The 14,221-nt window shown below is 39.5% G+C and overlaps 1 protein-coding gene across 1 annotated transcript in view; it reads right to left on the reverse strand.

The window, feature by feature from the left end:
• Nucleotides 1-14,221, reverse strand: part of usta (uronyl 2-sulfotransferase a) — a 113,058-nt gene that overhangs the window by 13,309 nt on the left and 85,528 nt on the right. Inside the window, exons 4-5 of the mRNA XM_036582301.1 lie at nt 8,659-8,738; nt 7,046-7,199 (exon numbers count right to left, since the gene is read on the reverse strand). Coding sequence (XP_036438194.1) covers nt 7,046-7,199; nt 8,659-8,738 — 234 coding nt within the window. The remainder of the gene's footprint in view (nt 1-7,045; nt 7,200-8,658; nt 8,739-14,221) is intronic.

Below are 14,221 nucleotides of genomic sequence, written 5' to 3' on the forward strand. Positions count from 1 at the left end.
GCTCACATCTCTCATTTTTGGGCTTTAGCTTTTTATTTTTGACCAAAAGGACCTTGAAAACTGATGAATAACACCTAACAGTCTTCACTTTGTATGCTGAGAGATGTACTCACAAGTCCCACTGCGGTTCTATGAGAACTGAGGAGTTCTTGAAAACTGTTATTTGCTCCTACCTCTACTCAACTTTTGCTAGTACTGGACTCATTATTTGACTAAAGTAACATGACTTTTGCTTGAGGATAGTTTTAGGCTACTCTACCCACCATCCAGACAAGCTATGTTGTAGCTCAGGATTTTTGCTATAGTCCTATGGCGGCCTTTATAATGAACCCCTGGCCACAAAGCCATGCAAATTTAGTCTTAAACTACCTCCAGATGAACATTAATGTGTGATTCCTTTGAACCTTTGAGCTCAACATAAGGAAACACCGACAAAGCGTTTGAGGAAATATAAGAGGAAAACAACAGTTTACATCGATAATGCTAGTCAGTTGTAAAAGGAAACTGTTATTGTTGGACATGTCTGCACCATTCCTTTCCATTCCTTTCAGACTGTTTCTTATTACCCTCCAAGAAAGGAAAAGGTGCTCTTAGCCAGGCCATGTTTGTGCAGAAGCAGCCATGTGCTCGTGTTCAGACTATGATTATGAGGAGAGCCTGGCCTTCACTGTACGCTGAGCTTCGAGTAAAGAGAACATTGGCATCCTCAGAAAACATCACAGGAGTTGTGAGAAGAGAAGAGAGGAGTTCAGAAGAGAAGAGAAGAGAACAGAGAACAACAGAGAAGAGAGAACAACAGAGAGGTGTTCAAAAGCGAAGAGAAGAAAAAAACAGCAAAGAGGAGTTCAGAAAAGAAAAACAGTAGAAGAGAAGAGAAGAGCGGAAAAGAAAAGAGAATAGAAGAGAGGAGGGAAGTTAAGAAGAGAGCAGAATAGAAGAAAGAACAAAAGAATGAGAGAAAAGAAGAGAACAAAATAGAAGTAAAGATTAAATGAGCAAGGAAGAGAAGAACCCAGAAAAAAGAAGAGAAGCAAAAATGAAAACAGAATGAGAGAAGAGAAGAAAACAAATGAGAAGAAAAGTGAACAAAAAAGAAGACAAGAGAAAAGAAGACAGGAGAAAAAAGAAAAACAGAACAGGACAGAAAAGAAATGAAAAAAAAAACAAATGAAAAACAAAAAATGGGCAGATAAGAGAAGAAACAAGAAAAAAGAAGAGAAGCAAAAACTGAGTAGTCAATAAGGAATGAAATAAGATATATGAAGAGAAGAGATGAAAAAAGGAAAACAGAAAATAAGAAAAGAGAAAAAGAGAAGAGAACAGATGAGAAGACAGGAGAATAAAAGCGAAGAGAAGTGAAGACAGGAGAATAAAGGAGAAAAAAGAAAAGACAGGTCAAGGGAATAAAGGAGAAAAGAACAAAAGACAGGAGAACAAAGGAAAAGAGAAAAGAAGAGATGATAGGAGAAGAAAGGAGAAAAGAAGAGAACAAAAGACAGGAGAACCAGCACACACACACCACACACACACACACACACACACACACACACACACACACTCCTCCACCCAGCAGATTACACTTTAATGCTTATTAGTGAAGATGAGTGCTGTGCAGTGCTTCCAGAACGCCTCAGTAGGCCTGTGTAAAAGTGGGGTATGTAATTGCCTGCATGCTCATATGTTTGCATGTTTGCATAAGTCTGACTGTCAGTCAGACTTTGTTCATTTTGTAAAGCAATTTTAATTAAAGGTTCAAGTGGAAAACTTTTCTCTAAAAGCCTAAAACGAGTGCCTGCATCTCTGTCTCCTGTGCGCAAATACGCTTCTGCTAACACTTTAGCAAGTGCACACTGTCGATCTGACACAGCTCTTCACATCAGCAGCTCTTAAAGTGTCTAGACTCATCGCTCTCTAAATGCCCCTGTGACCCATCCTGGTACCATTCACGAGGTGAAATCGCTCTCTAATTCTTCATCCCCTCCTTACACCCCCTCGCCATGTCAGCTTCAGTTAGGACATACCGTGTAGAGTTCTCTCCCCTCACTCCCAAACCACAAGACTGAGACTGAGACACAGCACAATCGTGCAGTAACTCATTCACTTAAAGTATTTAACCCTTTTAGATCTAGATTACAGTCTTTCTGCTTTTGATGGTGGAAAGTAAAGGAAAGAAGTGTCCATACTGACAAACTGGGTCTTGCTAGTAAGCCCGATATCTTTAAGACCTGTGTTAAGACATTCACAATTCATTTCTTTCTTACTAGATAAATTACAGTTGGCTAAATCAAAGATGGCAATATATAACAACTACAAGTTTTATTGAACCGAGCTTCATTATGTGCTTTTATTTGACAAAGATTATAACACACACACTATCACTGTTTTCTCTCACACAGTTACCTGAATAAGAGGTCTCTCACTTGCACAGGCCTAAAGAAGAAAAGAAGAAAAGCTAGAGTTCTGAAAGGGAAGCTGTCAGGAAGTCACACTCTGTTTCTCTCTGTCTCTGACTCTGTCTCTCTCTCTCTCTCTCTCTCTCTCTCTCTCTCTCTGGGACCTCCTCTACTGCATACTTTAATAACTCAACTCACATGCTCCAAAACTTCTACGACAGCTCAGCAGAACCTAATTATCCTACACACTCACGATGAAACCGAGTGTGTTTATGTACGTGTGCTTATGTGTATGTGAAATGATGAATATGCATTGCGTCTAATTAAAGGCTTTAATGTGTGTACGTCTGTGTATGTGTGTGTGAGCAGTGGTGTCAGAAAGAGGGGAATTCCAGTTGAATGTTAGCTGCTTCAGATCGTGCACCGATTACAGTAATTAAACCCTCTCACAAGCACACATCTCGGGCACAGATCTCCACATATGTTCCTGTCTAGAGGCTCATTTAGTCCAGTCACTGTTACAGACCATTAAATCAACCTGACACACACTTATGAGAAAAATAAGGTAAATATATATATGAAATTATCATTTATAGGGTACTTTTTTATTGGAAGGTGGTTGTCCCAAACCCTTAACCCAACCACTTCCTTTTTGTTTTTTGTTTTTTTAATGTTGTTTTTTTAAGATCTTTTTGATGTATATATAGCTATTGTGGGAGACAAAAATTTTTGTCTTTTTTGTTTTTTGACATAACTTGAAAATGCCTGTTGTCCTTTACATACATACACCTCCTTGTTTCTACATTCATTGTCCATTTTATCAGCTCCACTTACTATATAGGTGAACTTTGTAGTTCTACAACTAGTAGAAGACACAGCAGTGCTGCTGGAGTTTGTAAATACTGTGTCCACTCACTGTCCACTCTATTAGACACTCCTACCTTGTCAGTCCAGCAGTGATACTGAGGTGCTTAAAAACTCCAGCAGCACTGCTGTGTCTGATCCACTCAGACCAGCGCAACACATACTAACACACCACCACTACATCAGTGTTACTGCAGTGCTGAGAATGATCCACCACCCAAACAGTACCTGCTCTGTGAGGGTCCATGGGGGTCCTGACCTCTGAAGAACAGGGTAAAAAGGGGGCTAACAAAGTATGCAGAGAAACAGATGGACTACAGTCTGTAACTGTAGAACTAGAGTTAGTATTGGTATTGGTACTCTGTACAGGCAGATACTTGAGCGTCAGGTATTGGCGTCGGTATCGATTTCTGTTTTGCTAAGGAAAAAGTCATACAGGTGCATCCCTGGAAAGAATATATAGTTTAACTGTTACACAGTTCAGTTATGTCTCACATTTACACATCTGATGCTTTTTCTGGAAAAAGAAAATCTGCGTAGTATTTCACTACATTTATGTTACTGCAACCCAACAAAGAAAACATGTTGCTTTGCATTAAAACCTTTTTGAAAAACTGGGTATCCTCAAACTTCTGATGGCCAGTGTACTTACTCTTAAAAATACAGTGATGAGGGTTTGATGTAGACCAGCTCACTGCTCTCTGTCCTTGGCACGTACATCAGTGAGACCATATTTATATGACAATTTGGGAGAAGCCTGAAGGAAGGCTCTGTGCACTGTTATTTGGTGTTTGTCTCTTTTCCTGTACAGTATGTTAGCGTGTTAGAGGATAAACAACCAGAGTTGTGCTCGTTTAAAATACAATGGCCTTTGCAACATTACGCATATTTTCTAATAGAATCAAGACGGAAATAAATGAGCCGTTGAGGTTGATTTGTTTCTGAACAAGACCAGACTTCAACTGTGGCCAAGAACGAATCTGGCCCCGGGGCTGGGCTCCTCCCAATAAAAAGCTCTGTGCCAAGTCTCACAGTCCCTCTGACGGATTTCTTTTTTCAGCTGCAGCAAGTGTTTTAGCAGCAGCAATATGCGGAGGAGGCAGAACCCACACCATGAAGGGGCGATGCTTGCAAGCCGCAAAACCGGGGTGACAAATCTCCCAGCACTCAAATTAGATTATGGCGATCGAGGAGTATTCTCTCCAGTAATCGAATTTATATCTTTTAGTGCGGACTATATTTCTGAAGAGTATATCCTTACACCTAGGGCTTTTGGCTTTTATGTCTCTACAAGGTCAGTGGTATGTTTTTGTGGTGTTTCTTTACTTCATAGTTATCATAGTGCCTGGAGAAGAGGTTCTATGAGAAAGTTGCTGTGACATGAGATGAGTATTTCTTAAGGCAGACTTGCTTTGCCTAATAATAACATGAATCAAAAGACAAGAGGTGAGAAAGACAGTGCCAGTGTTCGGTAATTCTGGATGCCCAGTGTGCAAACCCCCTTGTAATCGGGTGGTCCCTATGTTCCACTGTAAGCTGAACACTTAAGTCTTACTTGATATTATGAAATATAAATGAACAGTTTAGAATGCTGTCACATACTCTAGGCATAACATAACTAGTAAATTGCATAATATACGTATATGCTACTAAATCTGCAAACAAAAACCACGCCCCCATACTGGACCCTTGTAGCAGTCACCTTAAACGGGGTGCAGGCACCAGAACGTACCTGCAGCACCATTTAAGGTGGAACAGAACATATGGATAAGAAGCTGACTTCAACTTCATCAAATGTGCAAAGTCTACCAGTTTACGGATATTGTAAAAGCAGCCTGACCTAACAAAGCACTGCAACTGCAGATTTAAACTCCTTTGTTGGTCAGTGCTTGTAGATGACATCTTTGATTAGCCAACTCAGTACAATAACGGTGCAGCCGCGCAGAGAGTTACATAGCCATAACTGTGTCAAACCTGTACTTTGTGAGGTTCGTCCTTCTTCCTCACTGATCTGCCTCACCTGCTCAATTTAAACCTTAATATATATATATATATAAACATAAAAACATAAACATTAAACAAGCCAACAATTTTCAGTCAGGTTACTTAAGAGTTGGCTTGCTAGTTTGCTTTCCTTGAAAGTCAAAAACGTAATCTTCGAAGAACAGCCTGTATCCTTTATTCTTCTTGGTGTGTGTTGTGTGTATATTCTTTTATAAAGCGGTCTACATCACCGAACTTGTGAACCGCCTTACTTCCATGTTTTGGAACAATCAGCAGGCTAACCGAATGTGTTTTAACCTGCTTCATCGCTATTTCCTTTTAATGGCACGGAGTGTGAAAAGGATCCCTTTAGATGAGTATCACACATAGGAGCCACCGTCCACAACACGCGCACATTTCAACTCTGTTTGCAACCCATCATCTCACGCAGATGACTATCATAGTGATTCCACAATCCAGTCAGAGCTACGAAAGCAATCTTTACACAACCTGGCACCTGCCTGCTTCTGCTCAACCTCACAATGCATTGCTTCTCTCTATTGTGTTTTTTATGTTTCTTTTTAGGGGACCCCAAAATGTGATTTTGTGGCTTTCAGGGCATCCAAATGGTTTATTAGTCCTCTCAGGACCCTCTATATTTCTTACTCTGGGTGTACCACCATTTTAAATATGCAAGGTAATGTTTTCCTGGACACTTTGAGATAACGTTTCTGCAATTCAGTCAAACAAATGGCAGTTTAGTTTCACCGGAGGTTTCTTCGATGTGGTGGCAGCTCTGTTTTCACAAGCTCCTATTACGCTTATCCCATGATATAGTCCTTCATCTGAGCAGAGCTTGTAAACAACCGTAACAAATGTAGCCTCAGCATGGCAGAAAGAGGAGCAGACAGAGAACCTTTTCTCCCTCAGAAACTACATCTGTATGAACTAAAAGGCACAAAAGCATACTGAACTTAACCTGGGTTTGTTTAATGAGGAGCTCAGCAGACTGCTCATCGGCTAAGTGAATCCATATTCACAGTTGAAATATTTATTGAAAGGTTTCACGATACAGCCGCAGCATACAAAGTAAAAAAAAAAACAAAGTGTCGCTTTGTCAATGTCTTTTGTCATTTATTGTGATGGTCTCATTTCTGTACATTCACACTGTTAGAGAAGTGTAATACCCCCACTATTTACACCAAAATGTTCTCACCTGTTTCACACTGTTCTAGAATGTTATCACCCATTCACAATGTTCCCGAATGTACCTCCTTTCACACATCTTGTGGCTGTTGACATAAGCATTCAATCTTATCTTTGGAGGATTTATAAGCAAGTTATGTGCATATAAACGTTTATGAAGTTCTTAAATAATGAGCTTTAAAATTAAGAGTTAGGCAAATGTTGCAGAGGAGTCCAAAGTGACTGACAGGATACAAACTTATCCATTAATATCCATTCCTCTCCCCTGCCTGAGGCCACTGGACTCGACCCAGGCCTGCTCTCTTGTACTGAGCTGAACTCTAATGTACTTATACACACTCTCTCTAAACTATTAACATTCAAAACCAGCCCTTAACAAAAAGCCACGCTGCTTAAGAACTTCCAAAAAACCACACGAAATCCTACTGCATCCCTGTAGGGTTTGGCCCAAACATGAAAGACAGGAGGTGGAAGAAAGAAAGAGGGGGGGCGCAAAAGTGAGAAATGAAAAGGGGAGAAAATGGGAATGAGAGAAGAGAGAGAAGAAGGAGAGGACGAAGGAGAAGAAAGGGAGAGAATGAATGAGACAAGCATCTGACCAGGTATCTCTCGTCATCTTTCATGCGAGGCGTCCGGATCAAGTGGTTCTGTTCACCCCTCCAGTCTCCGAATCGACGGAAAAAGTAGTTGGAGAGGAAACGGTTGATAGGATCCCTGATGATGTTTATGTATACAGGCTGCTCTATCCTAAACCTGAGAGTGAGAGAGAGAGAGAGAGAGAGAGAGAGAGAGAGAGAGACAGACAATACAAACGTCAATATGAGGTAAATGTAGTACACACATTGGTCATTGAAACTGACCTCAACTGGTAAACCTGGAGTTCCATAATAAACGAGATAACCTAAAGGGGAATTCCACCTAGTTTTCAAAGTTTCTGCATAACTTAAATGCTGGGATCACTCAGAGTGGTTTGATCTGAAATTGTTCACTGTAGAGAAACTTACTGACTCAGATTTCTTTTCAGTGGTGGTGATAGGAACCATGGGTCACAATGTCTGCAGTGCAAATACAACCATTTTATTTACTATCCAAAACCACCAGTAAACCCACATGTGTCTTCTGAGTTTTTATATGAAATGTTGATGATGGTAAAATAGTGGTATATCTGAAAAAATATTTTTTGGTGTTCTATTTTGCCCTACAACACCCTGCATATACCTCTCTGTCCTGAAAGAATTTAAAAATATATATTTTAGGCCAAAACCCTCATCTGAAAACTGTCACACAACAACGTCTCAGGCATCAAATTGTATATTTATTACCATAACATGTATTAGATCTTCACCTCAAATCACTCAAATGACTTTGTTTACATCTTAACAATTTAATTATGCATAAGTTTTCAAAAATCAGTGGAATTTCAATGTAAGACCAAACTGAAAAGGAAGGGGGAGGGGTGGAAGGAAAGCGGGGAGGGGTGAACCTGTGATTGGCTACTTTCACAGATGACAGGTCCCAGCAGATGACAGGTGAGACAGTCGGATTCAAAAAAAGCAGCAGCGCTGAATCAGCGCTGAACGCGGACAGCGCATCTGAAAAAACCTGCATACTTGGCCTTGCTCAATGCGTGGGCGATCTGGAGAGTCGGGAGAATTCCCAGTGGGTGTGTAGTGTTGTGGCCGATTACTGTGAGCTAATGAATAAACTCACAGCACAAGAATGCTCAAACTGTAAATGTTACGTCCAGGTCTGTGTTTGTAGTTATTTAAAGTTAAACCAGCAACCCCTGTCTGAAGTGACACAGCCCCGTTTTACTGACTGTAACTAAGACTTGTACAGTGGATAGAGACTACATGAAGCTTAAGTTAGCTTCTTTTCCCTTTCCACCTTAAATGATGTGGTAGTTATGTTTTGGCTTTATTTGTGTGGTAGATATTGAGACCCCTGGTTCCTGTCACCACCACTGTAATGAGATCTGGGACAGTATGTTTCTCTGAAAGGCTGTTTTTTACATCTCAGTAACTGAATTCAGGAGAAAGTTGTTAAAATCAGTGGAATGCCACTTTAATTGTTTTAGCAATAATATAATTTGCAACATTCAAGCACTATTGAATGAAAGACAGAGAGAACAGAGAGAAAGGCATTAGTATTGTAACTGGGCACGTGCACTGTCAGTCACTCTGGACTCTTGGCTTACTGCTTATTGGCTTACCTTGTGAAGTTGAGGAAATGGACGTGTCTGGTGTAGAGGAATGGCTGTGGTATGGTGCTGATGTTCCTCATCAAATCCACCTGACAGAAGAAAACAAACATGTCACACGACTAGTCACATGTATCTCTTCAACATCTGCAAACATACTGATGTGATCAATATTTAAAACTGACTCGGTTTGAACCATTTTTTTAACCACTTTTTATCTGTTTTCAGAAAAAGAAAAAAACAAAAAGGAAGAAAATTTGCTAATTAAACAAAGAGGCTGCTGCTGCTGTCAGAGTCCAGGCCTGAATATCACTGAATGTGTTCTGGATTTCTTGGATCATGAGAAGAGAAAATACAACCAACTTCTAAGACTGAACTTTGGAGGTGTGAAAATGCAAATTTTTAGGAAAAACTGAAAGGAAGCCTTGTGAAAAAAAATAAAGCTGTAATAAAGGCAAAGGCTGAACAGGCTAAATACTAAAAAATACGATATTATATTTGTTTGTTGAAGTTTCTGTGTAATTTTCTGTTTGGCTGTTTTAACTGGAAATTTAATAAATGAAGGGTGGTCTCTGAGTTTTGCACAGTGCTGTATTTGTCATATTTTGACAGTGAAACAAAACAATTTGGACATGCAGACTCCAACCTGATGATACAGAATGTAACTCTAATTAGTTACATAACTGACTATGGAATTATGTCATTACTTTAAAATAATGATGTAACTCAAAAGTAAAGTACAACAGCCCTTCTAAGGGTCTTCTGTCTTTTCAGCTGAAGCACAAACACAGACCTTACAAGCACTTATTATTTTGGAACAGGTTGTTGACAACAGAGTCATATTACCCACAATACTTAGCCATGACAAAACACTTACTCCAGTCAGCCACCATGATGGACCCATTACTTGTTTACAGAGGCTTCAGAACACACCAATCAGACCCTCATCTCCCCTCCAGCAACACCACCGTGAATCTTGTGCTGACGTTACACATTGGAAAACGCTTAAGTCATCTAATGAGGCCTCCACGTTACTTCACTAATGTGCCCTAACGAGCCGCTCTGCTGGATTAGAGCCCACACGTCACTGAAGTTCTGTGACTTTACTCAGAAAACACACACATAGATACACATGCTGTTTTTGGCCCCCTCAGCACACAAATCAGACTGAACCCCCTGCACTGCTGCCGCCTCCGTGTGCTGAAACACTGCAGTGTTTTAACTGTCCTTTAAGCCTGCAATGACTTCCAGAAGGTTCTGTATAAAACAAATCCCTAAGCCCTGTTATGTCACATCTAAGCAAAATTATGGCTGAAGTTTCCCTGCTTCGTCTCTCTTTCCATCTGCCTATCTTTCTGACTCATTCTGCTTCTTCCCCTCTCTATCTTTCTTTCTCTCGTTCTCTGTCTCCTCGCTCTTTCTCTCTCTTTCTATCTTTCAGTGTCTGTCTTTCTCTTTCACTCTCTCTCACTCTTTCTCTCAGTCTGTAGTCTCATTTTCTTTGCTGCCTATTTCTCCTTTTCTGTCTTTCTTCTCTCTCTATCTCTGTCTTTCTTTCTCTCACCTCTCTCTTTCTCTCTCTCACTGGCTCCCTAAGTCTTTCTTTGTCATTTTTGCTGTGTTCTTTCTCTTTCATTCCGTCTTCTATTTATTTATCTTTCTTTCTGATTCTCATTGTCTTCTTTCTCTCACTGTCTTCTCAATTTTTTCTCTGTCTCTCTCCTTTCTCTTTATCTTCTCTTTCTTTGTCTATCATTCTTTTGTCTCCTCTCTCTCTGTCTCCTTTCCTAACTTTTGTCTGTCTCCCATTGTCTTCTTACTATTTCTTATTGGCTGTCTTTCTCCTTTAATTCTTTGTTTCTTTCTCTTCATATTCTCCTTTTTTGTCTCTCATTCTTTTGTCTCCTCTCTCTCTCTCTTTCCTAATGTTTTTTGTCTCTCTCATTCTCTTCCTTTTTTTACTGTCACTCTCAATTTCACTCACTCACTCATTTTCTCTGTCTAACTCTCTCTTTTCCTCACTCTCTCTCTGTCTGTGTCTCTCTCTACCTCTCTATCTTTCCCTCTCTCTCTGACTCTTTCTCTCTCTCTCTCTCTCTCTCTCTCTCACCTGTATGTCTGGATGTTCAGTGTGGGTTACATGTCTTTAATCACTCTCTCTGTGTTGTTCAGCCAAAGCACATAAGCACAGCAGCCGCAGGTGGTGACATCACCTGCATGAGATCACTTCTGTGTGTCTGCAGCTACTAAAGAGAGACACTGATACCATATCAAGACATGGCTGTAATGAAAGCAGTCGGGGGCTTATGTCACAACATGGAAGACTTTGTAAGAGTGTCTGTGTGTGTGTGCGTCTCTGTGTGTGTGTGTGTGTGTGTGTGTGTGTGTGTGTGAGAGAGAAGGCTAACGCGGGGTGGTAGAGTAAGTAAAAAGCTCCACTTTCCGGAGGAAGAGATAAAGAGGTTTAGAGGAGCGGATCTTAGGTGAGGGTCTTCAAAGGTTAAAGGTCAAGACAAGCCTGATCATGTCTGGACACTGAGAACAAAGCAAAAAGACAAAAAAAGTGAGAACAGAAAGAAAGAAAGAAAGAAAGAAAGAGAGAGAGAGAGATTTCTGCACATTAAAATAAAAAAAATTAAATTTGGAAAAAATTTGTATGTAATTTAAAAATAATAAACTTGTATATACTGTAGCTGTCTTGCATTCTAGCTGTCAAACTGAGCAGCTCCCAACTGAAAACAGAAACAGCTCAAACTAAAATAAACGAACATTACTCACCGCTGCCCTCTACAGCTGTTATTAACAAACGTAAAACATTATAAAATTTTATTGCCTTTTACTATTAAAACTTAGCATTGTTAGGGAGCATTAATGAGCATTAATAAGTTGTTATGCTACAGTACAGCAAATTTCCCACTGTCTTTGCTGGGGGTTTTAACTTCTAAGCAAAATTCTCAATTTGAGAGTTGTAAAATTACAAAAGTAATATACTTTTTTATATGTAAAGCACATGAAATAGCTTTGGAACTAAAAGCTAGGTTGTAGCTGTGAAAGACTGTTCACCTCATTGAAAACAAGTGCGGTTCAATTTACACCCTCTTAAACAGGATACACAACTAAAGCTGGCAGTATATTTAAAACAGAAACAAAGTTTCGAAGCAAAATTACCTTTTTTTGTCCAAAAAGACAAAGTGGTTTAAGGCTGTATTTTGTGGTGTGTGCTACTCGCTAAACAGAACTCCTAGCGAGTGTTGATTTTTTGGAGACCTCCCCCTGACTGTGATTGGTCATAATCAACAAATCATTCATTCTGAGACCTCCCCCTGACTGTGATTCACTTTTAAACAATGTGAGTAGTTGGTTTCACATTTTGGCATTTTTTAAAACTTTTTTCGTTTCAGACACATGAAGGATACTCCGGAAGCTTTCTTTAAAATTGTCAGTATGGTTTTGGAACAGCCTTCAGCTAGGTAGCGGTCTAGAAATGCAGGGCCTCTAGCACTTTTGGAACGCAATGATTTACTCGAGCATGTGTGTCAGTCTGAAGTTTATACAGCAGGGGGAGCTATTAGCTTTTTGTAGTGTCATTTAAACCCCGTCTGCAAGCCTCCTGGTGGCCATTCCACTGACAGAATGGAAATCAATATTAGTATAATCAAATAAAATAGTGTTATTCAAAACATAATTAAAATATTCAAAAAAATCCTAATTTTATCATAAATATAAAAATTCAAGGCTTAACTGAGGGACCACCTAAAAAGGCTGAAAATGGATTTTATGGCCACTTTGAAAAGAGTTAAAGACATCGCACATCAGCAGGAGCTCAGGAACTTTCCAAACAAGAAAAATACTGAGTTACTCAATATAATATTATTTAAAGATTTATATTAAATCTCTTAATAGTAAAAAAGCATATAATCTAAAAATAGCATAGAAAGTAGGTCTAGGCTGAAGCAGATTGTGTGCTAATTATTTTTAGATATTGCCCTGCCCTAATTTACACACAGAGCTATTACACACAGCTTGAGTCTAATCAGTAACAGAGTGACTCATACACACTTTCATACACACTCCACACTCAACCACAGACAACACACTACACACTCAACCACAGACAACACACTCCACACTCAACCACAGACAACACACTCCACACTCAACCACAGACAACACACCTCATTCAGCAAAAGTGTAGTGTGATACCAACAGATCAAACCACAGTCTTTAATGAATAACACTTTTATTAGGTAATTACATGGAAAACAGTGCAAACAGACTGAGTTGTTATAGTGAGGAATGGAATCCTGGACTTGACAGTTCTGGCCATTAAAGGGGAATTCCACTATTCCTTTCAAAAATTCAGCGCAAAGTAGTCGTTGAGATGTAAACAAAGTCTTTTACAGTGGTTTGATTTGAAATGGAGCATTGTAGAGAAACTTGCCATCTCTGATTTCTTTACAGAAACCAGTGGTCGCAATGTCTACATTAATATAGCCATTTTATTTTCTATCAGAATGACCGGTGAACCTAAACGTGACTTTTGAGCTTTTCTTTGGAATGTTGATAATGGTAAAATAATGGTAAAAAAATAAATGTTTTCTTTGGTTACTATTTTGCCTTACCATGCCTTCATTTACCTGATCTACCATGGAATTAAAAAAGGCCAAAACCTTATATGAGAATTAAACATGGTAAAGCATCGTTTTAGGCATCAGGTAGAGGCATTAAACATTTTGGACGTCTGGTTCAAGTCACCACCATTGTGAACAATTCTGACTCGTGAGCTTCTCTAGAATGGTTCACTTCACACCCAACCACTCTGAATTACATTGTTCACATCTTAATGATCTAACTGTATAGAACTTTTGAAAAATCAGTGAAACTGAACTTCAACAACTGAAATGAATGAAAAATATTCAATGCAGAACAGTGCAGATGTCTAAGAGCAAGGTTAAATAATGCTACACTAAGATGCCTGGGTAAGTATCACTAAACTACAGCTTGCTGTTCTTGTGGCATGATAATGCCAAAGGGATTAGGAAGAGGAAGAGATAAAGAGCAGGAGGTTTCTATGAAAAGAGGGATGGTCAATAAGGGAAAAAAGGGAAGTCTCTGAAATTCCACACATAGCTCTAGGCCTCCTGACCACCTACTGGTGTAAGCCTCTAAGTCCTTCTAATTGAGGCCATAGAGTGAGAAAAGCCCTGGGGCTCTGAAAACCGGCTACATGCTCCCTCCACACACGTTTGTATTCCTATTTGTGTAGGTTATTTCCACTGACTTCTGTGTTACTGCAGTTTAACCAGTATGTCTATACTACAACTGTAAATTCAGAAAACGTGTTGAAATTGTTTGAGATTGAAAACTGCATTTTTAATTGCATTTGAAACTCAAATTTGCATTTTTCCTTAGCGAAATGTCCTCAGCCTCTATATAAAAATGGATTAACAACACACACCCTCTACCTTCTCTCCTGAAATGAATGCACTGTATAAGTATACAGCTCCATTAGTAAATAGGAGGAGTCAGTAGGAGGTCAGTATGCACTTTCAGAATTCATGATAGTGATAGAAAC

Source organism: Colossoma macropomum, unplaced genomic scaffold, assembly GCF_904425465.1.
Source record: "Colossoma macropomum unplaced genomic scaffold, Colossoma_macropomum, whole genome shotgun sequence".
NCBI lineage: Eukaryota > Metazoa > Chordata > Actinopteri > Characiformes > Serrasalmidae > Colossoma > Colossoma macropomum.